Raw genomic sequence first — 26,672 nt, 5'->3', positions numbered from 1 at the left:
CCTTACCCAGATTCCAGATTCGAAAAACTACAAGAAGAGCAAGAACAACAAAGACCTGCCCTGCAGCTGCTAAAAAGGGAAGAAAACACCAACTGCTTTGGCCCCAGCCCTACCGGCCTGTCGACTCCCGGACCTGCACCAGCGCGGCATCTCTCGTGGCCAGCAACCTCACCAAACCCCGGAGGACCTGGCTACCTTTTGGCTCTAAGCCCCTGGGACTCCCATGAGTAGAGGCTCTACTCAGAAACCTATTTTTAACCCCTGGCAGCAGCCCGGAACCGCGGACCCAACACACTCTGCACCAGCCAATCCTGGCCAGTGCCGGAGTGGACAAAGACCCTGAGGACGACCCCACGGCGACTGTGACCCCGAGTCCGGCACCCAAGGACCCCCCTCGACATTCCGGAAGAAGCCTGCAGCCTCAGAACAGAGTGCCACCCCAACCGCGATCAACAAGAGGGTAAGATTTCCGACATCAAAAGGCACCCCTGCACCCGGCGCCCTGCGGCCCCCTGTGCCCAATCCCGGGGTACCCACCTAACCTACAACTACCCAACTTACCTCTCGAAGTGGTGGTGGCACCTGAAGGATCCTCGTCCCCGAGCTTGCAGCCTTTTTCCAAACCGGAACAGTCCCATTGAGCGCCCGACGGCTCAAAAGCACCCTGCACCCAGCCGCCCGAGTGGCCCTGGCAGTGCAATCTCTACACTAGCCTACTTCCCCACTTGCCCTGAGTGAGTGACCAGGAGCCCAGCTCCCACAGCCGCGTGGCCTGCTAGTCAGCAGCCACCAAACCAGGCCCCCCTATTCCTCATAGGCTAACATTGGGCCTAACTCTCTCTGCACCCGGCCGTCCTGAAACCGCTGAGGGTGATCTGACTGTACCTACCTGACACTGGGAGACCCCTGAGTCTATGCCCAGAACTTCAACTCTGCCAGTCGAGAACTTACCCTTAAACCGCGATCTTCATTTTCCTCATAGGGTAACATTGGCTGGCTTTTTCTTGGAAATGCTTTTTCTTGGAAATTCTTCTAAGTGTGAACTTTTCAAAACTCAAAATATTCACCAAAAATCAGCCGAGTACCAAAAACGAATTTACTCACCTGCTCTTAGGTGAGCTCCCAGTGCTGGATCTTGGTGCCCAGCACGGACTCTGAAAAGTACCCACAACTACACTTACCTTTAACTCCTTTTTCTTCCATAGGAAACCATTGACTGCTTTTCTGTGAAATTTCTTTTAAGTGTTGATTTCTGCAATCTTGAAATATTCTTTTAAAATCGTACAATTTCTGCAAACGTAATTACTTACCTGTTTCTGGTAAAGACCCCAGTGCTGAGTCTAGGTACTCAGACCTGGATTACAAAAGTAACGATAAAGTACTCTACCTGCAACTTGAATTTCTTGCCATAGAGATCCATTGAATGTTTTCTTTGAAATATTTTCTAAGTGCTAACTTTTGAAATAGCTAAATATTATTTAAAAATCATTACAGTTATTAAGTCGACTTTCATCACTTGATTCTGAATACTGACCCAAGGCTGGATCTAGGAGCCAGACCTGGAATTCCAAAAGTAATCTGAAAAGTAATTTATTACAAATAACCTGAATTTACCATTGAGCTCAATGCATTGTTATGTTTAGGAAATAGGATTGTTTATTGCAACCAACTGTGACTGTTTACAAAAATCCATTGCTTATTGCAAAAGTGTTTACATTCAACCTCTCATTCTGAGAAAGTATATTTTTATTCCCTTTGTGGTTCTAAAAATAAAACAAGCATATATTTTATATATATAAACCATTGGCCTAGAGTTCAGTTATTGAGTGTGTGAGACCATTTGCTGACTGAGTGTGCACAACAAATGCTTTACACTGTCCTCTGGTACTGCCTTACTGCTCGACCAAGCTACCACTTTAGAGAGTAAGGTCATACCTAACTTTAACCTCTATCAGCCCCTGGGGGACTGTGGACTCTGTACACCCTGTACCTATTAGGGAACAGTATATACAGAGCCACTTTCTCACACTGCCTCTCTCTCACCCTTAAAGTCTTTGGGTTGAACGGTGAGCATGAGTTGCAATCTTTGCTTCAGTGGTCCAACGGCAGGCTAAGGTTACAGACCGGATGCTGATCCTTCTGTGCATACTTGTGATGACAATTGTCGCAGAACTTGAATGGTGTCTTGTCCATTAACGAGCACAGGGAGTACCCTGTATGCGCATTCTCTGTAGGACGTCGAAGCTTTGGTCTTTTTTTCTCTTCGCTGTGTGCCGGTTCACCGACTCAAATGCCGGTACGTCGATAAAGTTATTTTCTTGGCTTTTTTGTTATTTTTCGTCGATTCTTCTCTCCAAACTTCTGGAGCTCCTTCCGTATTGATCCAGACCCAACGGCGGAAAAAAAAAAAATCTGAAGATGGCGACCAAAGGTGGGAGCACGTCAACGTCACAGAAGGACACCAAATGGTGGTACGTTGACGCCCACCGGCCACGAAAAAAAAAAAAAAGAAGAACTACAATTCCGGACCCAACCAGTAGATAGAGGAATAATGCCCAGCATAGTGAATCCAGAAAAGATTCAAGCTGCAAAACTACATGTTTCTTTTCCCCGTGCTAGTTTTTTAAGTTTCCTTACTGTTCCTTCCTTTCCCAGGGACCGCCAAGAATCCAGACTGGCATATGTTTGCACTGTACGAGAAGGAAAATGCTTATTACCAGTATGCATCTGTTCTTGGCAAGTAGAGCTGCAGATCCACACACTTAGCATTAGATCGCCATCTGGTGTTGGGCTCGGATGCTTGCACCTTGTTGTCTTGGAAGAAGTATTCGTTAGTCACGAGATAGGTGACTCCTCCCTTGGACGATAGTGCGCGTGGGCATTGACTCCATCCTCAGATTGTTTTTCGCCATGATGGGAAATGGAGTTAGTAGAAAAGAGAGAGATGTCCATGTGTGTTGTATCTAAGTAAGATAGAACTGCAACAGATACAGGTCCCGGGGAGGTGGGTGGGCGTGTGTGGATCTGCAGCTCTACATCCCAAGAACAGATGCATACTGGTAAGCAGCATTTTTCGTTCGAGGCATATGAGCTGCAGATCACACACTTAACATAGACTGTACAGCAGTGTCTACCCTAGCGGTGGTCACCTGTATCGATTGCAGTAGTTTGAAAGAGAACAGCTTGGCCTACAGAAGCTTGTTGCTTGGCTTGCACGTCAACACAATAGTGTTTAGTGAAGGTGTGTGTGGTAGACCATGTCGCTGCCTAACAAATTTCTTCTCGGGGAATGTTCCGTAAGAAAGCCATGGAAGCCCCTAGTTTGCGTGTGGAATGCGCTCTAGGGGGAATTGTTAATGTGAGTTTAGCCTTTTGGTAGCATATTTGGATACATTTAACAATCCACCGTGCAATCCCAGCTTTGGAGATGGGGTCACCTTTATGAGGTGAGGAGAAAGCTACAAACAATTGTTTTGTCTTGCGAAAGGATTAAGTTCTGTCAATGTAATAAAGTAGGGCTCTTTTGACGTCTAGCGTGTGGAGAGCTCTCTCTGCTACGGAGTCTGGGTTTTTGAAAAAACACCAGTAGCTCCACTGATTGCTTAAGGTGAAATGCAGAGTTGACATTAGGAAGGAATTTTAGATTTATTCTGAGAACCACTTTGTTACGATGTATTTGTAAGAAGGGTTCTTGTATGGTTAAAGCCTGGATCTCACTCACCCTCCTGAGAGAGGTGATTGCAATAAGGAAAGCCACTTTCCATGTGAGGAACTGAAGTTCACATTTGTATAGAGGTTCAAACGGGGGTCCCATGAGCCTAGTAAGTACAATGTTGAGATTCCATACCGGAGAGGGTGGTAAGCTGAGAGGAATGATCCTTTTAAGGCCTTCCATGAAGGCTTTGATCGTAGGGACTCTAAAGAGTGACAAGTGTTGTCGATTTTGTAAGTGGGCTGCTAATGCTGCTAGATGTAGGCAAGTGGATGAGTACGCTAAATTACATCTTTGCAAGTGTAGTAAGTAGCAAATGATGTTCTGGATGGATGCATCCAGTGGATTGATATGATCGTTAGTGCAGTAAATGGCAAATCTCTTCCATTTTGCTGCATAGCAAGCTCTGGTGGTAGGGCGCCTGGCTTCTTCAATGATGTTCATACAGTCCGGTGGAAGGTTAAGGTAACCGAATTCTAAGACTTCAGGAGCCAGATCGCCAGATTCATTTGAGTTGGATCGGGGTGCCTTATTTCTCCATGGTTCTGCGTTAGTAGTGATGGGGAGAGGCGTAGTTTTTGGTGTGGGGCTAGTGAGAGTTCCAACAGTGTTGTGAACCACGGTTGACGTGCCCATGTGGGAGCCACTAGGATCATTTTTAGAGATTGTTGTCGGAGCTTGCGTACCACTAGTGGAATCAGTGAGAGTGGCGGAAAAGTGTACGCAAATCTGCCTGACCAGTTTATCCATATCGCATTGCCCTTTGACAGCGGGTGTGGAAACCCAGCGGCGAAGGTTGGGCATTTTGCGTTTTCGTGTGGGGCAAACAGATCTATGTCTGGTTGGCCCCATATTTGGAAAAATAGTAGAAGAACTTGCGGATATAGTTCCCATTCGTGAATCTGTTGTGTCTGGCGACTTAACAGAGCCACAATCTAATTGTGAACTCCTGGAAGGTGTTCTGCAAGCAGGTATATGTTTTGTGGGATGGCCCACCTCCAAATGTTCTGTGCTAGCTGAGACAGCTATAGAGAATGTGTGCCTCCTTGTTTCTGTATGTAATACATGGCTGTCATGTTGTCCGTCCGGATCAGGACAGTCTTGTTCTGTACATGAACTTGGAATGATTTTAAAGCTAGGAATATTGCTAGCAGTTCCAGATGATTGATATAGAGCACTTTTTGTTGAGTGGTCCATTTGCCTTGAGTTGTGTGATTGAGGTGGGCTCCCCATCCTGTGAGTGATGAGTCTGTTGTCAGTACTATCTGTGGAACAGGCTCGAGGAACTGCCGCCCTTTGGATACGTTTGTTGAGTTCCACCACTGCAGAGAGCGATGTGTGCGGCTGTCCACCAACACCGGATCTGTGAGTTCTCCTTGAGCCGGATTCCACTGATGTGCTAGACATTCTTGTAAGGGACGCATTTGAGGTGTTGCATAAGGTACAATAAATATGCAAGATGCCATCATGCCTATGAGTTGCATGAACACTCTGGCTGGGAGAGAGTGTTGGGTTTGAAATTTGGGTAATGAAGGCTTGTATACTGGCTATCCTGGCTGGACTGGGATATGCTAGAGGTGGGGAAGTATTGATTGTGGCCCCTAAATATTGATGTACATTAGAGGGCTGGAGATGGGACTTGGTGTAGTTGACTGTGAACCCCAAGTTGTGTAATGTTTGGATGGTTTGAGGAGTGTGTTGAACACACTGGTTGGATGATTTGGCTTTTATTAGCCAGTCGTCCAGATATGGGAAGACGTGGATTTGTTGTCTTCTTTGGTGTGCTGCTACCACTGCCAGACATTTTGTGAATACTCTGGGTGCGGTGGTGACTCCGAATGGAAGGACTTTGAACTAATAGTGTTGTCCGTCCACTACAAACCTTAGATACTTCCTGTGAGCAGGATGTATGGGAATGTGGAAGTAGGCGTCCTTGAGATCTAGTGAGGCAAGTCGCCTTGTTGAAGCAGTGGAAGCACTTGTTGGAGAGTGATCATGTGAAAATGATCCGAGTGTATGTACAGATTGAGGGGTCTGAGGTAGAGTATTGGCCTTAGGGTCCCGCCCTTTTTGGGGGATTAGGAAATATAGTGAATAAACCCCTGTTCCCTGATGTAGAAAGGGGACTGGCTCTATGGCCTGCTTTTGAAGCAGCGAGAGAACTTCCTGTCTTAAAAGTGTCAGCTGTTCTGTAGACATTGGACGTTGCTTGGGTGGTATGTTTGGGGGGGTAGTTGTAAGTTCCAGGCAGTAACCATATTGGATAATTTCTTACCCACTTGTCTGTTGTGATGGATTCCCAGGCAGGAACTGTGATAATCTTCCCCTGACTGGAGTGGAATGGTCTGGGGGGAGTGGAGGGAAGTCACGGTTTAGCAGCAGGGGTGGTGCGAGTGTTGTTACCTCGGCCTCTCCCCCTATTGTTATTCCCTCTATATCCTCCTCTGAAATATCCTCTATTGGGGGATGTTTGGGTGGTGTTTTTAAAAGAAGAGGAGGTATCTGCGCCCATGTTTTTGGAGGCTCCTCTATAAAAGGAGCGACAAAAGTAGCCACGCATTTGCGGAGACTGTAATGCTCCCATGGACTTAGCAGTCTGTGTCTTTCTTCATCTTTTCAAGAGCAGTGTCTACAGCCGGTCCAAAAAGGTGTTGTTGATTGAACGGCTGGTTTAGAATGGTTGTTTGGACCTCTTGTTTAAAGCCTGAAATGCGTAGGCAGGCATGTCGTCTGAGCAGTACACTGGTATTAATGGCCCTAGAGGCAGTGTCTGCTCTATCACGGGCACATTTAATTGCGGCGTTTGTTATTAGTTTGCCCTCTTGGATTAAATAGTTTGCCTGAGTTTTATATTGCTTAGGCAAATGCTGTAATAGGGTTTCCAGCTGGTCACAGTGGGCCCTATCATATCTAGCCAGCAGTGCTTGAGTGTTGGCTATGCGCCATAGATTGCCCGCCTGCGCAGCTACTCCTTTGCCAGATGGGTCTATTAATTTGGATTCTTTATCCGGAGGTGGGGCATCCCCAGAGGTTTGTGAATTGGCGCTCTTCCTAGAGTTGGAAACTACTAGTGAAAACAGAGGCAGCTGTCCTTTGATGTAGGTATGGTCGTCAGGGGCAGATATAGATATATATTTATATATATATATATATATATATATAGATATATATATTCAGCTCTAGAACTCCACTCGAAGAATGAAGGGGACCGCACACTGACAAGGTACTCGGATATTATAATTTATTGTTCCGAGATAGACGAGATATATATATATATATATATATATATATATATATATATATATATATATATATATATATATATATATATATTCACTTAAAAAACCATAGGTTTCACACATGTTATAGTTAAGTGGATATTTCACTCGTAAAAAAACAATGAAATTCCCCCGTTATAGTTAGTTCAGATAACTATAACTCGCGCGCCCGCAATCCTGCTCATGACGTCACATATTACATCACTCATGACATGGTCAGTGGCATCACTGATGACATCATCCTTGCGATAGAGTGGCGGTCGCGCGAGTTATAGTTATCTGAACTAACTATAACGGGGGAATTTCATTGGTTTTTTACGAGTGAAATATCCACCTAACTATAACATGTGTGAAACCTATGGTTTTTTAAGTGAATTTGCAAGGTTTTTTAAATGCTAATTCCTAACTATAACGTGTGTGAAACCTATGGTTTTTTCAGTGAATTTGTACGTTTTTTTAAATGCTAAGTTATGTATGTATTAGTATTTTTTTTATATATTTATTTTACAATAAACTACGTATTACATTTTTTTACATTTTTTTTTATGGTTTTTCACCGTGCGCGCACGAAGCGCACCTCCGCGATTTTTTTAAAAAAAATTAAAATGTTTTTTTCTGCCTTCGGGGTCCTCCAGGGACCCCCTGACAAAGGCTAAGGGGTCAGGAACTCTCTACCCTGCCCCCTTTTCACTCTCGCACTGAAAACAAACAAAATGGCGGCCGACACTTCCCGATTTCGACCGATTCGAACGTTGACTGACATGTAACCACCAATCAGAATTACGCTCGCGCACGTTAGGGTGCGCGTCTATAGATATTTATGTGCTTTAACTGCAATTTTCTCAGGAACTACTGAACAGATTGACTCCATATATGCAAAAGGCACATCCCTGACCTGAGGACTATCTCTCTGCCAAATTTCAAGTAATTCTGTTCAGCCGTTCGAGCTGTACCTTCGACTAAAGGTCCTATGGAAAAATGCATGGGGAAAACACGTTTTGGGACCCCCCTTTTTTCTCGGCCCCCGCTTGACGAATCCCCCCGAGACTTTCAGGGTAGGAGCTGAGCGGAGCGCCCCATTAGTTTTGAAAAGTTCGCGAAGATTCGTCAACCGTCGCCAAAGTTATTCAAAATAGAATTTTGAGATTTCCTATGGAAATACGGTCCTAACTATAACTATCTACTGGCGACCGCCAGTAGATTATATATATATATATATATATTCCAAACTTCTGACACAAGGAGAGCCTCATCCTCTCGGGTCGGGGCCTGTTAAAGGTGTGTCAGACACCTCTAGTATTCCGCAGGACACACGTATCACTCCACAACGTGAGACAGGCCACACCAACTGTGCTTGTTTCATTCATTTATTCGAGGCAAGGTAGGCATGACGCGTTTCAACTCCAACGAGTTTTAATCATATGCAGGCATTTCAACGGTGGGATCGCCAGCTTTTAAAATACGTAACTTAAGACATTGAAGACGGACTTATGCTTTCAAGTCGGATTAAAGCAGCAGTTAGTGTTAAAATTCGACAACTTTCATTTACTCAGGGATGAAAAGTACACATTTTTCCGTTGTTTAGCTTCAGGTTAAATGCCTCGAAAATCAAGTATTTTCGTAATCACTGTTATTCATCTCTGCAAAATTCGTTTTAAATTACTTAATGTAGTCACTCCTCCTACAATGTCCACAATGCACTTTTTCTGCTGCTTTTCACCAACTCGGTTATTCAATGCAGATTTTGGCAGAACTTAGACTTGCTTATTATGTGCAACCCTGTATGCATAGCGCCTTTAAAGGAATAGTTCCATGTTCTGGCCATATCAGAACTAACTGCTGCTTTAATCCGACTTGAAAGCATAAGTCCGTCTTCAATGTCTTAAGTTACGTATTTTAAAAGCTGGCGAGTTGAAACGCGTCATGCCTACCTTGCCTCGAATAAATGAATGAAACAAGCACAGTTGGTGTGGCCTGTCTCACGTTGTGGAGTGATACGTGTGTCCTGCGGAATATATATATATATATATATATATTCACTTAAAAAACCATAGGTTTCACACATGTTATAGTTAGCTGGGCATTTCCCTCGTAAAAAACCAATGAAATTCCCCCGTTATAGTTAATGCAGGCAACTATAACTCACGCGACCGCAATCCGCTGCTGATGACGTCAGATATTACATCACTGTATTTAGACACTTATTTACCCATGTCTTCTTCCATTCATCTTTAGCTATACATATTTCATTTATTTTTTTTTCAGAAAGACACATATGTCATCAGTGATGTAATATCTGACGTCATCAGCAGCGGATTGCGGTCGCGTGAGTTATAGTTGCCTGCATTAACTATAACGGGGGAATTTCATTGGTTTTTTTACGAGGGAAATGCCCAGCTAACTATAACATGTGTGAAACCTATGGTTTTTTAAGTGAATTTGCAAGGTTTTTTAAATGCTAATTCCTAACTATAACGTGTGTGAAACCTATGGTTTTTTCAGTGAATTTGTACGTTTTTTTAAATGCTAAGTTATGTATTTATTAATATATTTTTTTACACAACTTTTTCACGGCGCGCGCACGGTGCGCTTCACGCCCCCTGCGCGCGCGGTGGGTGCCCACTTTACGCAGTTCGGGCCGTGCACGCACGGTGCACTTCGCGCACCGTGCGCTCTCAGTGGGCACACGCGCGCGCGCGGTGGGTACGGAGCGCTTCGCCCCCAAGGCCAACAACTTTTTTTTTTTTTTTACGAAAAATCACGGAGTGCGCGCACGCTGCGCGAACTTCGCCGAATTTTTTCCGTTTGGGTGGTGCGCGCAGGGTGCGCGCACTCGGCGATTTTTCGAAAAAAAAATAATTTTTTTTTTGCCCTTGGGGGTCCTTCTGGGACCCCCTGACCACGGCTAGGGGGTCAGGAACTGTCCACCCCGCCCCCTTTTCACGTTCTCCACATTTGTTTTTCACCCCCTCAGAGTGCGAGAGACAAAATGGCGGCCGACACTTCCTGGTTTCGACCGATTCGAATGTTTACTAAGATCTAACAACCAATCAGAATTGCGCTCGCGCACGGTAAGGTGCGCGCACCCAGCGCGCACGCTGCGCGCGTACAGATATATATATTGATTTAAATGCTATTTTCTCTGGAAATACTGAGCAGATTTACACCAAACCTGCAAAAGGCACTTCATGGACCTTATGGCTACCTCTCTGCCAAATTTCACGTAATTCTGCTCAGCCGTTCGGGCTGTAGCTGTGACTAAAGTCCCTATGGAAAAATCCATGGGGAAAATGCGTTTTGGGACCCCCCCTTTTTCTCGGCCCCCGCTTGACGAATCACCCCAAGACTTTCAGGGTATGAGCGGAGCGGAGCGCCCCATTAGTTTTGAAAATTTCGCGAGGATTCGTCAATCGGCGCCAAAGTTATTCAAAATAGAATTTTGAGATTTCCTATGGAAACTCGGTCCTAACTATAACTATCTACTGGCGACCGCCAGTAGATTATATATATATATATATAATTTTTTTTTTTAAATCGATCCTAGGATGAAGAATCCTGGCTCGTGCGGGATCTTTGAATACGTCAGGGGCATGTTTAATGACCCCTTTGATAATTGTTAATATTTGTACAGGTTTTTGGGACTGTTCAAATGTATCTAAAAGGAAATCCTCCTCTGCTGTGTCTGAGTGCATTGTCACACAGTGAAAAACGGCAGCCCTATTGATCAACTGTCCAAAACCAATGTTATCGTCTGGGGGAGATGGTTTTGTTGGGTATAGCTGAGGGCTTGGGAGGTCTGGTAGATCTATTGGGTAATTCCAATCGTCCTGTGGTGGGTCATCTGGATCCGTGAACGGATCATTGGGGTCTCCCCCCACCCCTAGGTCATCATCTGGTGGTGGTGGAGAAGTTACAGGCAAAGGTGGTGTAACAGGTTTAGGGAGAGGAAGGGGGTTAGAAGGATCTTCGGAATCTTCTTATGGGACATCTGGACCCTCGAAGATATCCTATGGTTCCGGAGCTGATCTCTGCGCCATGATGTGTCGTGGAGCCCGACGATCTCGAAGAGGCGCAGGCTGGGCAGCTGGACTCGTCGTGTTCTGGCGAGAGGCACAGGTTGCAGACCTTATGATGGTCACTGTGTGGAAATTTTGCTCCACACTGGGGGCATTTTTGGAACGGCGTCCTTTCCATGCGCCGTAGGTCTCACGGCGTCAATAGGCCCAGCGGCCCGCGTCGACGACTGGAATCAAAGCGGTGAAAGGCAAAGCGAAGATTTCGATGTCGAAGTCAATCAAAAGAATGTGATGAAGTTGTGCGCGGCGAAAAAGTTTGAAAAGTACTTTCGAATCGGAGCGCAAAAGTTGCATCCGGACCCAATGGCGGAAAAAAAATAATCTGAGGATGGAGTCGATGCCCATGCGCACTATCGTCAAAGGGAGAAGTCACCTATCTCGTGACTAACAAAGACTTCTTCCAAGACAACAACAAGGTGCAAGCATCCGAGCCCAACACCAGATGGCGATCTAATGCTAAGTGTGTGATCTGCAGCTCATATGCCTCGAACAACATTTAGGAATCAATCTGTCTCTCCTCAAGTGCCCAATTATTCAATGTTTTTGTATCTACAGGCACAGCACAGGATCCGCCTGTCCTACTACAGCGGGGCACAGAGTTCACAGCAGCGCACACGGGTCACAGCCAACAGCGCACAAGCAGCCAGCAGCGCACACGGGTCATAGCCAGCAGCGCACACGGGTCACAGCCAGCAGCGCACACGGGTCACAGCCAGCAGCGCACACGGGTCACAGCCAGCAGAGCGTACTGGTCACAGCCAGCAGAGCGTACTGGTCACAGCCAGCAGAGCGTACTGGTCACAGACAGCAGAGCGTACTGGTCACAGACAGCAGAGCGTACTGGTCACAGACAGCAGAGCGTACTGGTCACAGACAGCAGAGCGTACTGGTCACAGCCAGCAGCGCGCACGGTTCACAGCCAGCAGCGCGCACGGTTCACAGCCAGCAGCGCGCACGGTTCACAGCCAGCAGCGCGCACGGTTCACAGCCAGCAGCGCGCACGGTTCACAGCCAGCAGCGCGCACGGTCCACAGCCAGCAGCGTGCACGGTCCAAAGCCAGCAGCACGCACGGTCCAAAGCCAGCAGCACGCACGGTCCACAGCCAGCAGCGCGCACGGTCCACAGCCAGCAGCGCGCACGATCCACAGCAGCGTGTAAAGGTCACAGCCCCCATATTCACCAGGGCAACACAGTCAACCCAGCGACACACATACAGAACCACCACACAACCCACCACCTAAGCTCCTCAACGTTATTAACATAAGCAAGAGTGCTTTCAGTGATACAAGTACTGACTACTATTTAAGCAGCAGAGCACAGGGCTTCAAAGAGCGCTGCGCTGGGACACGACTGACGTCTTTATAAGCAGCAGAGCACACAGCCACAAAGAGCGCTGCGCTGGGACACGACTGACGTCTTTATAAGCAGCAGAGCACACAGCCACAAAGAGCACTGCGTTGGGACACCGTCTCACCTGGACTAAACTTCCACAGGTCGTGGAAGTGCCGGTTCAGCCGTGCGTTGTAGCCACCAAACACGTAGAGCTCCCCATTGTAGGCAACTGTAACGAAAGACAGTCAGTCATGAGTGAGGCGTGAGGTACGACAACCAGATAGACAGCCGAGCAGAAATCATACCTCACTCCACCCGAGCAGAGCTCCTACACCTCTCCACCCAGAACACAGATTATACCCCTCTCCACACACAGCACAGAATATACACCTCTCCACCCGCAGCACAGAATATACACCTCTCCACCCAGAACAGAGATCACACCCGTCTCCACCCTAGCAGAGATCACACCCCTATACAACCCAGCAGAGATCATACCTCACTCCACCCCAGCCAAGATCATACCCCTCTCGACCGCAGCAGAGATCATACCTCTCCACCCCAGCAGAGATCATACCCCTCTCCACCCACTGTGGAGGTCATACGTCACTCCACCCCGCACCTCGCACTCGCCATCTCCAACAACACCTCCCAGCTGTGCAAACTGCACATCTTTTACCACCCCTCCTGCAAAAATGACAGCTTTACGGACCTCCTCATGGAAATCATCACAGCTAAGATGTCCCCAAGCTCTAACGACATTTTTCTTGGTGACTTTAATTGGCATTGGAACGATCCTAAAGATCCTCAGGTCAATGCCATCAGAGACCTCCTGGCCAATCTAGCCCTTACCCAAGCCTGCTCCCTCCCCACTCACGCGAACAGTGCCACACTCGACTGGATCATTGCTAAGAAATCAGCGGTCAAGCTTATGTCCATTGATCCTTGTGATTGGTCGGACCACCACGCCATCACCTTCCTCCTGCCCAGCACTCGCAAATCATGGGCCCCCCAACCTGTGATTCCCAAACAATGGGTCGGGGACACCAAGAACCTCGACCACGAGAAATTGGCAGCCCGTTGTGATTCTGACCCCCCCCCCCCCCCCCCCCCCCCCTCCATAGTGCACAGCGGTCACAAACCCGGCGGACCACTACTCCTCCACCATATCCGACATTCTTGATGACCTGGCACCGCTAAAACTAAAAAGAAAACAGATCAAAGACAGAAACCCCTGGTTCAGTGGATCCCTCAACAAGGAGAGGAGATCCCTGCGACAGTCTGAACGAATCTGGAAAAAACACCCATCTGCAGCACATCTAAATCTTCTTCGCCAGGCCAGAAAGGTCTACAACAAGAAAATACTCAACACAAAAAAATAATTCTTCAGAACTGAACTGGAAAATGCGAAAAATCGGCCTCGCAAGCTGTTCGACTTGGTCAAACATCAATCCAACAAACTAGTGAAAACTGCCAAAGAAATACCGAAACCCTTAATATCAAGTGAGGAATTCGCTTACTTCTTCTGTGACAAAATCTCGGCCTTAAGAAATGAGCTTAAATCTGCAACCCACCACCAAAATCAAAATCAGCCAGCTCCACCTCTTCTCTCCGTGTTGTCCACCCAAACCTCACCCAAAAACCTAGCACACTGGTCCAATTTGAATCCATTTAACGATCAATCTATCTCGAATATCCTTGCCTCCCTCAAACCGAACAATCACTTTAACGATCCTCTCCCCTCTAACTGCCTAGCTGCCGCCTCCAAGGCCATCATCCCTTCCTGGACCTCAATAATCAACTCCTCCCTCCTATAGGGCTCAATTCCTGACTCCCTCAAGGCGGGCCAAGTTGTCCCCATCCTAAAAAAACCTACGCTGGACCCTGCCTCCGCCGAGAACTATAGACCCATTTCCAACATCCCACTCCTTGCCAAAGTTCTGGAAAAATGTGTGCAACAGCAGCTAAGCCTTCACATCAACAACTTTCACCTGCTAGATGACTTTCAATCAGGCTTCAGACCGGGACACAGCACAGAAACCACCCTCCTCCACATTGTTGATGTCGCTCTCCAAGCACTAGATCTAGGCAAAACCTGTCTCCTAATCCTTCTAGACCTCTCTTCCGCCTTTGATACGGTAAACCATGAAATTCTCCTTGAACGCCTCAAATTCAGGATGGGGTTGGAGGGCACCGCTCACAAAGAGTCCTCATCAATGGTGATCTATCCGCCCCCTCTCGAGTTTCCGTGGGAGTCCCCCAAGGATCAACCCTATCCCCTACCCTTTTCAACCTTTATCTTGAACCTCTCACCGAGGTGCTTCGTGCCGCCAACATCTCCTACCTTATGTACGCCGACGATACAGAGGTCTACATAAAAATCTCTTCCCCTCAGGACATTCTCTCCTTAAACAAGGCACTGAAGCTAACAGTCCACTGGCTCACTGCCAACCAGCTTAAACTCAACGCAAACAAAACCGAAATTCCTTCTGATCTCCCCACCCAAACCAAATCCAGACATCCAGGAATGGATCAAGACAATCACGGCACTAAACTGCCCTCCTACCATTGTTGACTCGGCAAAATCCCTGGGAATAACCTTTGACGGCAGCTTGAATATGCACAGCCATATAAACACGATGGCCAAAACGGCTAGATTCCACCTGAGCTACCTATGAAACCTAAAACCCTTCCTCGATAGGTCCGACTTTAAAATGGCAACCCAGGCCCTTTTCATCTCCAGAGGAATATGGATGCTCTACTCTCGCAGGGCTACCCAAGAACTCTCTGGCCCCACTGAAAGCCTGCCTCAACACCGCTGCCAGACTCATAACGGGCTCAAATACATTTGACCACATCTCTCCCCACCTCAAAGCTCTGAACTGGCTTCCCCTGGAGGCCAGAATACAATTTAAACTGGCTTGCATAACTCACAAAGCTCTGTACGCGAACTCAACCACATTTCTTGCACAAAAACTCGTGATATCCGGACAGGCCAGAAATTCCCGATCTGCCAAAAACCTGCTGTTGCAGCCAGCACACTTCCGGAAGAAAAAAAACCTACAATCGAGCCTTCTCTGGAGCAGCTCCAAGAATCTGGAACTCTCTGCCACCCTCCATTAGAAGACTCCCGTCCTTGGCACACTTTAAGAAGAAGGAGACCAAAACTTTCTTAATGGGAAAATACCTCATCTAGCGAACTCTTTACAATCACCTCATAGTCTTGCCTCTCGTACCTTATATCTACCTGCTCTAATTTTTTTTTTATCCCAAATGTAGCGTCGACCTCAGCTATGGTGCACCACGTGGATTGGAAACCTTTTTATTGTTACTTTGAATGCTTCAATGTTGCTCCCTCATGTAGCTTGGACTTTAAACTGCGTGCTCCTCCTGTATCCCTTTATCTCCCAGTGTGACCCCTCCCATCCTTATGTTTTATTCCCCCCCTTCGATCTTGTAAAGCGCTCTGATACCCTCACGGGTCTGGTTCGCACTCTATAAAACTGTAAAATAAATAAATAAACCCCCAGCAAAAATCATACCTCTCCACCCCTAGTACAGATTATACCCCTCTCCACCCCAGCAGAGATCCTACTTCACTCCACCCCAGCAGAGATCATACCCCCCTCCACCCCCAGCAGAGATCATACCTCTCTTCACCTCCAGCAGAGACAACACCCCTCTCCACCCCAGCAGAGATCATACCCCTCTCCACCCCAGCAGAGATCATACCCCTCTCCACCCCCAGCAGAGATCATACCCCTCTCCACCCCCAGCAGAGATCATATCCCTCTCCACCCCCAGCAGAGATCATACCCCTCTTCACCCCCAGCAGAGATCATACCTCTCTCCACCTCCAGCAGAGACAACAGCCCTCTCCACCCTAGCAGAGATCATACCCCTCTCAACCCCAGCAGAGATCATACCCCTCTCCACCCCAGCAGAGATCATACCCCTCTCCACCCTGTGAGAAGTTGGCCTGATATATGCTGTCCACAAGTTCTAGTGGGCACCTTGTATCAGTCCAACCACCCCTTATGGTGATTGGTTATAGACAACCTTTATTGTAAGCTATCCTAGTGGTAGCTATGGAGAGCAGCCTTCAGGCTAAGTCTTGAAGGAATGTAAAGCAGCTTGTTTTACCAGTCTATAATCTCTTGAATGATCAAATGAAAGGACAACCACACCACATATATATTCAAAATATATGTAATTAAGATCAAACACACCCCTCTAGTCTCTTTATAGGACTGGAGTTCGAAGTACTTAGGTTACAAGTTAGTTATCAACAATATTAGCACAAATACACGTTTGGGCCCTAGGGGCATACTAAACCATATACCAAAAAAAAGTGGTGTCAGGTTGCATCGTCGATTTCAATGGAAGCTGGCAAAGAACTGCTGCTGCCGTGAAGAGAAGTGTCCGCAGAGATCCAAGCCTGGATCTAGGATGGAAGGAACCTGAAAGCAGAGGGGACAGAGTCTGGGTCACTTGCCAGTGACCTGGGGCAGGATGGACCAATGCCCACAGATGTCGGGTGCTTCAGGTGAGTTGATGGGTGTCTTGACTCTTCAGCCACGAGGTCCAGGAGGCGTCGACGCACTCCACGAGCCAGATTCGAGCTGTCCCACGAAGTCTGTAGAGTGCTGCGGTGTCGGCGACCAGATTGGACCCAACAAGCCTTGGCAACGGCAAGTCACAGGAATTCAGAGAAAGGAATGCGGTGCAGACCAGCAAGGTCTGAGGGACTCACCCCCCAAGGGTAAGTCAAGGCACATCTGGAGCAACCAGGAAAGCACAAGTAGAAGAGGAGTTGCCTTTGTGGGGACCTGCTAGCCAACAGGCTAGTGATCGCGAAGGAGCCTTGAGCGCTCGCACTTGAAACTGGCCCACGGGTCACTCGTGGAGTGGCGGCCAGCAATCTTCGGTGCAGGAGGTGCTCAAGGCTGGGGCTACTCAAGGCCCAAAGCACAACTTCGAGGAAGTCCCAGAAGATAGTGTTGCTGCAAAGGTTCACAGTGTCCAGGGGTCACGGTTCAACGTCACCCACGATAGCCACGGTCCTCAGCTTTGCTGTGGACTCAGGATAGTCTCGGGGAAGTCTGGAAATCCACCTCTGGGGATGCAGAGACTTCGGCGTCCGGGGGAAGCTTCAGAATTGCAGACCGGTCAGTTGTTTCTTTGGTGCCTGCCAAGCAGGGGAGTCACTCCTTGACCCCAAGGGAGATTTCTTCAGTCTTCTAGTCAGGATAGATGTTGCAGAGTTTCGTCCAGGGTAATCTAAAGTCGCAAGGACTGGGTTCCCATACTTATACTAAGTTTGGGGGTTGGACATACTCTAGGGACCCACCTATGGGAGGGTTTGGAAAGAGGGGTGGTTACACCCATTTCCTTTGTCCAGTTTCGTGCCAGAGCAGGGGCAGGTAGTCCCTGAAACCGGTTTGAACTGGACTATGCACAGGGACACCAACTGTGCCCCCAGTGTAGGACTTCACAGCACCAGAGAGTGCTCCCGCCCAGCCCCAATACACATCTGCCTGTCTGGGAGGTGGTTACACCTCCCTTCGACAGGAAACCTATTGTCCAGGCCTCCCTTGCTGGAGTTTCGGTCAGCAGCAGGTGGCCTGTCTGTGGCAGAGGCATCCATTTTGTGATGCCAGGGCTCAGGAAAGTCCAACTGGGTTAGACCATTGTGAACATGTCTTTCCCTCTAGAAGGGTGGAATGCTACCCCCGCTGCCAGAACTGGCGGGGGGGGGGGGTAGTATTCCGAAGCGTTTGACACCAAACACATGTTTTGATGCAGCCATTCCAAAGTTAGCATTTACCGCAAGGTTATAATGCACTTAAGAGTATGTGGTATGGCTGTATTGACGGAGAAAAAAATGATGGATTATGACGGAAGAATAAGGTGTGCATCCCAACACAACTTTTGTCTGTATCACAGAATAGCCATAAGGAAGTATTTTCGAAAGCTGTAGAGGGGCTCAGCACATGCTTGGGCACCCTCTCACACAAAACCAAGCACTCTGCATTCAGGATTGTCAAGGCCTGTCATAGGAGTGACTTATAGGTTTATATGTGTCTGTATATATAGGTGGATATAGGTAGCCTATACCACTGTAAGGGGTGCAAGCATACCCTTACTCAGGCTGCAGTAGCAGACCTGTGGTGCCATTTTGGAGTGCTTCCCAGGGGTGGCACAATATATGCTTAGCCACTGGTAGGCCTCTGAGGTACCTATGCCCTAGGTACATAGTATATCATATACTAGGGGCTTATAAGGCACTCCAGAATCCAATCAGATATGTACCTAATGTACATGCAAACCATTTTAGAGAGGAAGCAGCTAGGCTGTGGTCCTGATTAGCAGGGCCACAGCCAGACTAAGGTCGCAAAAACATTGAAACACCAGCAAAAAGTGGGGGTACCCATGTGAAGCAGATCCTACTCTCCTACACACCCCAGAGATCATATCCCTCTCCACCCCCAGCAGAGATCATACCCCTCTCCACCTCAGCAGGGATCATACCCCTCTCCACCCCCAGCAGAGATCATACCCCTCTCCACCCCAGCAGAGATCATACCACTCTCCACCCCCAGCAGAGATCATACCCCTCTCCACCCCCAGCAGAGATCATACCCCTCTCCACCCCCAGCAGAGGTCATACCCCTCTCCACCCCCAGCAGAGGTCATACCCCTCTCCACCCCCAGCAGAGGTCATACCCCTCTCCACCCCCAGCAGAGGTCATACCCTTCTCCACCCCAGCAGAGGTCATACCCTTCTCCACTCCCAGCAGAAATCATACCCCTCTCCACCCCAAGCAAAGATCATGCCCCTCTCCACCCCAAGCAGAGGTCATACCCTTCTCCACCCCAGCAGAGGTCATAACCTTCTCCGCCCCAGCAGAGATCATACCCCTCTCTGTTCCCAGCAGACATCAACCTCACTCCACCCCAAGCAGAGGTCATACCCCTCTCCACCCCGAGCAGAGGTCATACCCCTTTCCGCCCCAGAGATCATACCTCACTCCACCACAAGCAGATGTCATACCTCACTCCACCCCAAGCAGAGGTCACACCCCTCCCCAACCCCAACAGAAATCATACCCCTCTCCACCCCTGCAGACATCTTATCCCTCTCTACCCGCAGCAGAAATCATGCCCCTCTCCACCCCTAGCAGAGATCATACCCCTTTCCACCCCAGCAGAATAGAGGAAGTGCCGAATGAGGACTGCCCTGCAGCCCCAAGGGACCAGCAAAGAGAGGCTGCAATGACAGACTGCACTTGCTGCACCTGGTGGCTAGCAAAGAGAGAGAGACTGTGCCCATCGTATCCTGCTCAAGGGGAAGCTGTCTCCACATCCCAGTCAAGAGAACCCCAAGGACCACCTGACTTAGCTTCTGTTCGCAGCACAGAGACCCAACAGCTGAAGAAGTCTGCTGGGGCAAGTTAGCAGCCTAAAATCTTGAAGCAGCTACCACCGCCGCCGTGCAGCACCATGGACAAAGACCAGACGCACAGAGTTGCACCCAAGTTCACTGATCACGCGAGTGCTGTCAAAGAGTTGCTGGGACCTTCAGAAGGTGAGTTATCACCCCAGGAAATATTGGCCAGAGACCGTGACAAAAGGCCACTGGTAGTCAGGGGCGACTGGACTTCGGTCGAGCTGGAGAGGACTTTATGGGACACTGAGCCTGCAACCACGACCCCTGCACCGTTTTCTGGTCCTCAGGAATCCCTTCAGGAAGACCCCCATTGACCGCATCCTTAGAGCATCTTCAGCATTCTTCATCCCCTGCATCACGACCACTCCCAAGGAATCTATTGCAACGCGGATAAAGTGCCTAGAACTGCTGGAGGACTGCTTCTCCTGTGAAGGGAACTGTTCTTGAGGACCTCGCTGGTCCCCCCGACGAGCTCCCTGCTGAAGGACGGCTTCTCCTGTGAAGGGAACTGTTCTTGAGAACCTTGCAGGTCTCCCTGACGAGCTCCTTGCTGGAGGACAGCTTCTACTGTGAAAGGAACTGTTCTTGAGGACCTCGCTGGTCCCCCGACGAGCTCCCTGCTGGAGGACGGCTTCTCCTGTGAAGGGAACTGTTCTTGAGGACCTCGCTGGTCCCCCCCGACGCGCTCCCTGCTGAAGGACGGCTTCTCCTGTGAAGGGAACTGTTCTTGAGGACCTCGCTGGTCCCCCCGACGAGCTCCCTGCTGAAGGACGGCTTCTCCTGTGAAGAGAACTGTTCTTGAGGACCTCGCTGATCCTTCTGACGAGCTCCCTGCTGAAGAACTGCTTCTCCTGAGAAGGGAACTGTTCTTGAGGACCTTGCAGCTCTCCCTGACGAGCTCCTTGCTGGAGGACTGCTTCTCCTGTGAAGGGAACTGTTCTTGAGGACCTCGCTGGTCCCCCTGACGAGCTCCTTGCTGAAGGACTGCTACTCCTGTGAAGGGAACTGTTCTTGAGGACCTCGCTGGTCCCCCTGACGAGCTCCTTGCTGAAGGACTGCTTCTCCTGTGAAGGGAACTGTTCTTCAGGACCTCGCTGGTCTCCCTGACTAGCTCCCTGCTGGAGAACTGCTTCTCCTGTGAAGGGAACGGTTCTTGAGGACCTTGCAGCTCTCCCCGACGAGTTCCTTGCCGAAGGACGGCTTCTCCTGTGAAGGGAACTGTTCTTGAGGACCTCGCTGGTCTCCCTGACTAGCTCCCTGCTGGAGGACTGCTTCTCCTGTGAAGGGAACGGTTCTTGAGGACCTTGCAGGTCTCCCCGACGAGCTCCTTGCTAGAGGACTGCTTCTCCTGGGAAGGGAACTGTTCTTGAGGACCTTGCAGCTCTCACTGACCAGCTCCTTGCTGAAGGACTGCTTCTCCTGTGAAGGGAACTGTTCTTGAGGACCCTGCAGGTCCTCCTGACGAGCTCCTTGTTGGAGGACTGCTTCTCCTGTGAAGGGAACTGTTCTTGTGGACCTCACTGGTCCCCCTGACGAGCTCCTTGTTAGAGGACTGCTTCTCCTGTGAAGGGAACTGTTCTTGAGGACCTTGCAGGTCCCCCTGACGAGCTCCCCGTCGAAGTTGGTCACTGCAAGTACTTACCTAAGTTTAATAATAAAGTGTATAATTTGTTGACTTTTCCAAGGCTTGTCTGCGGTGGAGTGAAATTTCTTTGATCTAATATTGCTTGTGAAATATATTTTCGAAAATCTATTTTATCCGGGACCCTCCACTGGATCTTTTTCGATCATGTCTAAATTCTCATGAAAATACAGTTTATTTTCTTAAACTGGTGTTGGATTTCTTGAGTGTCGTTTCAATTTCTTTATTGTTTTGGTGTGGTTTAAATGCTTTACACTTATTCCTCTGTGTAAGCCTTGCTGTTCAGAGTCACAGCTATCCAGGGTTAAGCTGAGGGTTTCACCGACAAAGCATACAGGACCTACAGGGGTTGGTAAGTGTATTACACGGTAAGGTCGCCCAACCACACTATATAATACACCGCATTCCTTTACACTCCCCCATTCCACACATCACTCTGCCTCATTTCTAGAAGAGATCTTGCTGCGCCCATGGGAAGATCTGATCTCTAGTTATCCAATCTTCTTGAAATGATTTTCCAGAGTCTTTATCTCATTGAATTTGTTCTCCATTAATTGGGCCTTGGATGTTATGCACTTTATACACACCACAATATTGATGGATTTCTTGGCCTCAGTGGGGAGATCAGTGAAATCATTCCCAGCAGGCAGAAGAGGTAGGTTCTAAATGAGTTTGACGAAAAACGCTCAAAACGTTGGAAGCTTATGGGGGTTGGTCTGAGGGAGCTTTTGGTCAGCCCCTGCACAGCCGAGGAGGCGGGGGTCTCCATACAGCGGCACTGCCTCCTTTGTAGCAATCCCTCTATGAGGCTGAATTTTGGGATCAGTTTTCCTTCATATGAAGGACTGAAATTCTAACTGGTTCAAGGATTTAAATTTCCAATGGAAGACCAGGATGGATTGTTCAGAACTAAGGGTTGACATGAAATCCCTTTTTCAATAAGCTTTATTAATCTCCTGACATATTTGCACACTGCAATTCACTTGAGTCTGTTTTTGCTGCTTGGTCTGCGGACCGTAATCTGATTTTTTACAATGGATTGCTTTTTTCTGCACGGTCAGCCATGTTCTAAGAGTCGGGGTGGGGGCTAGGTGGAGAACTATTGTACTGTTGTGTTAATCTTTGCGCAATGGGATACTGTCACATAGGGTTCCCGTCGAGGGGAAATGAGTCGCGGTACACGGGAGTATGGGGTCTCTTTCTTTATTGGCTCAATTGAACAGGCAATATAGTGGTGGATGCGAAGGACGGCTTCCTGCTTGTCCCGGAGTCTTTTTCTGGTATGCTTCCTACTGGCTCTGGTTCCCCTCCGGTTCTCCAAGGCGAGAAGTGAAAAAGGAAACAAAACACGGGGACACACTGGTGAGAAGAAGGTTGTATAACCGGATGGTGAACGGGGTAAGGGGAGTGCAGGATCACCGGGGCTGCCACCAAGTAATATTCACCAAAAAAAGAAAAGTAATATTCGTAGGCGAATGTGAGGGGACAAAAGGTCAAAAAAAACACCGGCGTCCACACACTCGCGCCCCTGTGACCACCCCAGCTCGAAACTACCCAGTCCCTCCCCTTGGAAAAGCAAAACCCAGGACTCTGTCCCGTACCTTTCCCAGCCACGCTCCTCCTGGAACGTGGCGGGGCGAGTCGCGTCTCTGTTGGCCTCCTGGCTCCTTCAGGTGTTCGTCTCCGTCTTCTTTGGTCCCTCCACTCGTTCTCTCTCCGTCTGCTCCGCTTCCGTACTGCCTCCGTCTCTCCGCTCCCGACTCCTCCACGGCTTTCGCGCTGTCCTGTCCTTCCGGGGTCTCTTTACGTCCGAGCGCGTCTCGGGATTGGCTCGTTGTTACTGACGTGGTTTTCATAGACTCCTCCTCCAGACAAGTCCAGTTCGGGTTAAAGGGCCCGCTCTCGTCCTGTGGCCGGGGTGGAAACGAACAGTCGTTATCGTCTCCACCCCATTCCTCCTCCTGAGTGACCCCGTGACAATTCCCTCCCCCTGGAGTACCCCGGTCAGGGGAACAAGGGAATCGGGAGAGAAAGTCAGCGTTCCCCTGATGTGCCCCTTTTCGGTGACGTACGTCTATTTGATAGGGCTGCAGGGCCAGAAACCAACGGAGGATGCGTTCGTTATGGCCGTGGTTCCTTTGTAGCCAGGTGAGGGGAGCGTGGTCTGTATAAAGAATGAAGGGTCTGCCCTCTATGTAATATCGCAGCTTTTCAACCCCCCACTTTACTGCTAGACATTCCTTCTCTATGGTGGAATAAGCTTGTTCTCTTGGAAACAGTTTTCGGCTGAGATAAAGAAGGGGGCGCTCATGGCCATCCTTGTCCGGTTGTGACAGGACCGCCCCTATCCCGATACCGGAGGCGTCCGTTTGTAGGATGAAGGTCTTATTTAAGTCAGGGGTCACCAATACAGGGGAGGTGGTTAGTGCGTCTTTCAAGGATTGAAAGGCCTAGGCTTCACGATCGGAAGGGGCCTGTAACCTAGGAGAGGTGTGTGTTTTGCGTAAGAGGTCTGTTAGGGGTCCTGCTATGGTGGTGAAATGGGCTATGAATCTGCGGTAATAACCGACTAAACCTAAAAAAGCCCTTAAGTCCCTTTTGGTTTTGGGATAGGGAACTGTCTGAATTGCAGCCACTTTCTCTGTCTGGGGAGCTATGTGTCCCTCCCCCAAGAGATAACCCAAGTAACGGACCTTCTGAAAAGCTACCCTCGATTTTTTTGCATTAACATGGAACCCCGAATGTCTAAGACTATCAAGGATGTTGCCTAAATGAAGTAGGTGTTCCTCCCAGGTCTTGCTGAACACCACAATTTCATCAAGATACGCCCCCGAGTACTGTATGTGAGGGCCCTGGAGGGTGTCCATGGCCCTTTGAAAGGTGGCCGGTGCCCCATGCAACCCAAAGGGAAGGACTGTAAAGTGGTAGTGGCCGGAGGGGGTGGAGAAAGCGTTTTTTTCCTGGTCTGCTGGGGCCAACGGTATCTGCCAATAGCCCTTGGTGAGGTCGATGGCGGTTATATATCTGGCCTCACCAAGGCGTTCTATGAGTTCGTCTACCCTTGGAAGGGGATATGCGTCTTGTTTGGATACTCGATTTACGGCCCTAAAGTCAATGCAAAACCGGATGCTGCCATCCGGCTTTGGTACAAGGACGACTGGGGAACACCAATTGCTGTGTGAGGGGACTATAACCCCTGATACCAACATCCTCGATACCTCCTCCTGAAATGCGGTTCGTCGGGCTTCGGGTATCCGGTAGGGTTTTTGTTTAACCACGACCCCAGGTGGGGTGGAAATGGAGTGTTCTGCCAGGAGAGTCTTTCCTGGCTGATCGGAAAAAACGTCTGGAAACTTCAGAAGGAGAGAGCATATTTCCTCCTTTTGGGAAGATAGAAGATCAGGATTGATGGGAGTCTCAGTGACTGTGTGAGACAGGGGGAAAGCTATGGATACAGTATGGCCCACGGAGGGGGGGGTCCTAACCACTTTTTCAATAAATTGATATGGTACATTTGCGTCCGGTTCCCTGTCATCTGTAGGATGTAGGTGGTTTTCCCTATCTTTCGGACTACCTTGAAAGGGCCTTGCGATTCTTTTTTTAATTTGTGTGTGGACGTGGGTAATAATACGAGTGTCCAGTCACCTACACTCAACTCTCTCCATTTTGTGCCACGGTCATAAAAAGTTTTTTGTTTGGTCTGTGACACCGATAAGTGGGTATGGGCCAGTGTTCTCAGTTTATGTAGCCTGGTTTGGAGCTGGCGGGTATAGTCTAGGAGTGCTTCGGCCTCCTGCAATCCCTCCCGTTGCCAACTATCCCTGGTGATTTCAAGTAAGGTTCTAGGTTTGCGGCCAAAGAGTAGCTCGAAAGAGGAGGTCCCCAAACTGGATTGTTTCTGACTACGTAGAACAAAGAGGGCTAGCGGAAGCAGTTGATCCCAGTCCCTTCCGTCCCCAGACAGAAGTTTCTTTAAGGTAAGCTTTAGACTACCATTATACCGTTCAACTAGCCCATCTGTCTGAGGGTGATAAACAGAGGTGTTTGATCTACAATTGTTCGCAAACCTGTCTCATCAGTCGTGACACGAAGGGTGTACCTTGATCTGTGATGATCTCTCGGGGAAACCCCATGCGGGAAAACACCTCTACGAGCCTGTGTGCGATGGCGGCCGACGTCGCTGCTCGGAGGGGGAAGGCCTCAGGATACCTGGTGGCGTAATCAATCAATACCAGAGCATACTGGTGACCGCGTGCTGATTTGGGCAATGGCCCTATAATGTCCATACCTAATCGATCAAAGGGAGTACCGATGATGGGCAAGGGACGTAAGGGAACTGGAGGTGGAACATAGGGATTACGTTGTTGGCATATTTGACACTCCTGACAATACTTTTGGATTTGAGCATATACCCCAGGCCAAAAGAAGTGTTGCAAGATGGCCTGTCCTGTTTTTTCAGCTCCGGAATGACCTGCCAAGAGGTGGGCGTGTGCAAAAAATAGGATTTGGTCCCTGAACTCTAAGGGGACCAAGAGTTGGGGGACCGCGTCCTGTTTAGCGAGGCGGTACAGTAGACCCTTTTTTTCTATAAAGGTGGGATAGGTTTTGTGTATGGGGTTCGGGGGTTCTCGGGCTTTTTGCCAAGCATGTGTGAGGCTGGCGTCATTCAGTTGAGCCATCCGGAAATGATCATCTCTAGCCCATGGCTCAGGCGTGAGAAGAATATTATGTTTGGTTGGGCTCAGGGCAGCACGCATTAAGAGAGCAAAACATGGGGTATCAATCCCTATGATTAGAGGCTCGGGGAGATTCTCCGACACCCCCACCTCTACTTCCAACGGTGTATCCCCCTCCGTACCTAATACAAGCCTAGCCAAAGGGTATTCCTTCACGTCCCTATGTATACACCTGATATACACGGTTTTCCCATGTAAAAGCCATGAAGACTATCAGTTCCCTCCTCACGACCGAATGTCTACATCCGGAGTCAAGGAGAGCTCTTACCACCCTCCCATTAAGAGTTACACTTACGTAGAAGATTGGCCCGGTTTCTTGGGCGAAAAAGACAGAGCGGGGGACATAGCTCACGTCCATCGGTTCTTCCTCCTTCTCTTTTTTCTTGCGGCAGTACCTCGCTAGGTGTCCCCATTCCCCACAGTCATAACATTGGGGACCTGAGTA

General features: G+C 48.8%; 1 protein-coding gene across 8 annotated transcripts in view; it reads right to left on the bottom strand.

The window, feature by feature from the left end:
• Nucleotides 1-26,672, bottom strand: part of KLHDC3 (kelch domain containing 3) — a 445,816-nt gene that overhangs the window by 244,456 nt on the left and 174,688 nt on the right. For all 8 annotated transcript variants that reach the window (XR_014962883.1, XM_085610129.1, XM_085610133.1 and 5 more), the window contains one exon: nt 12,542-12,628. Coding sequence is in view for 7 of the 8 variants with exons in the window: in XM_085610129.1 (XP_085466255.1) it covers nt 12,542-12,628 (87 nt within the window). In the remaining variant the exon portion in view is untranslated. The remainder of the gene's footprint in view (nt 1-12,541; nt 12,629-26,672) is intronic.

The sequence above is a fragment of the Triturus cristatus genome, chromosome 6 (assembly GCF_964204655.1).
Source record: "Triturus cristatus chromosome 6, aTriCri1.1, whole genome shotgun sequence".
NCBI classification, from domain to species: Eukaryota; Metazoa; Chordata; class Amphibia; order Caudata; family Salamandridae; genus Triturus; species Triturus cristatus.
Note: the sequence above shows the minus strand (reverse complement) of the source record. Positions and strands in the feature narration are given on the sequence as shown.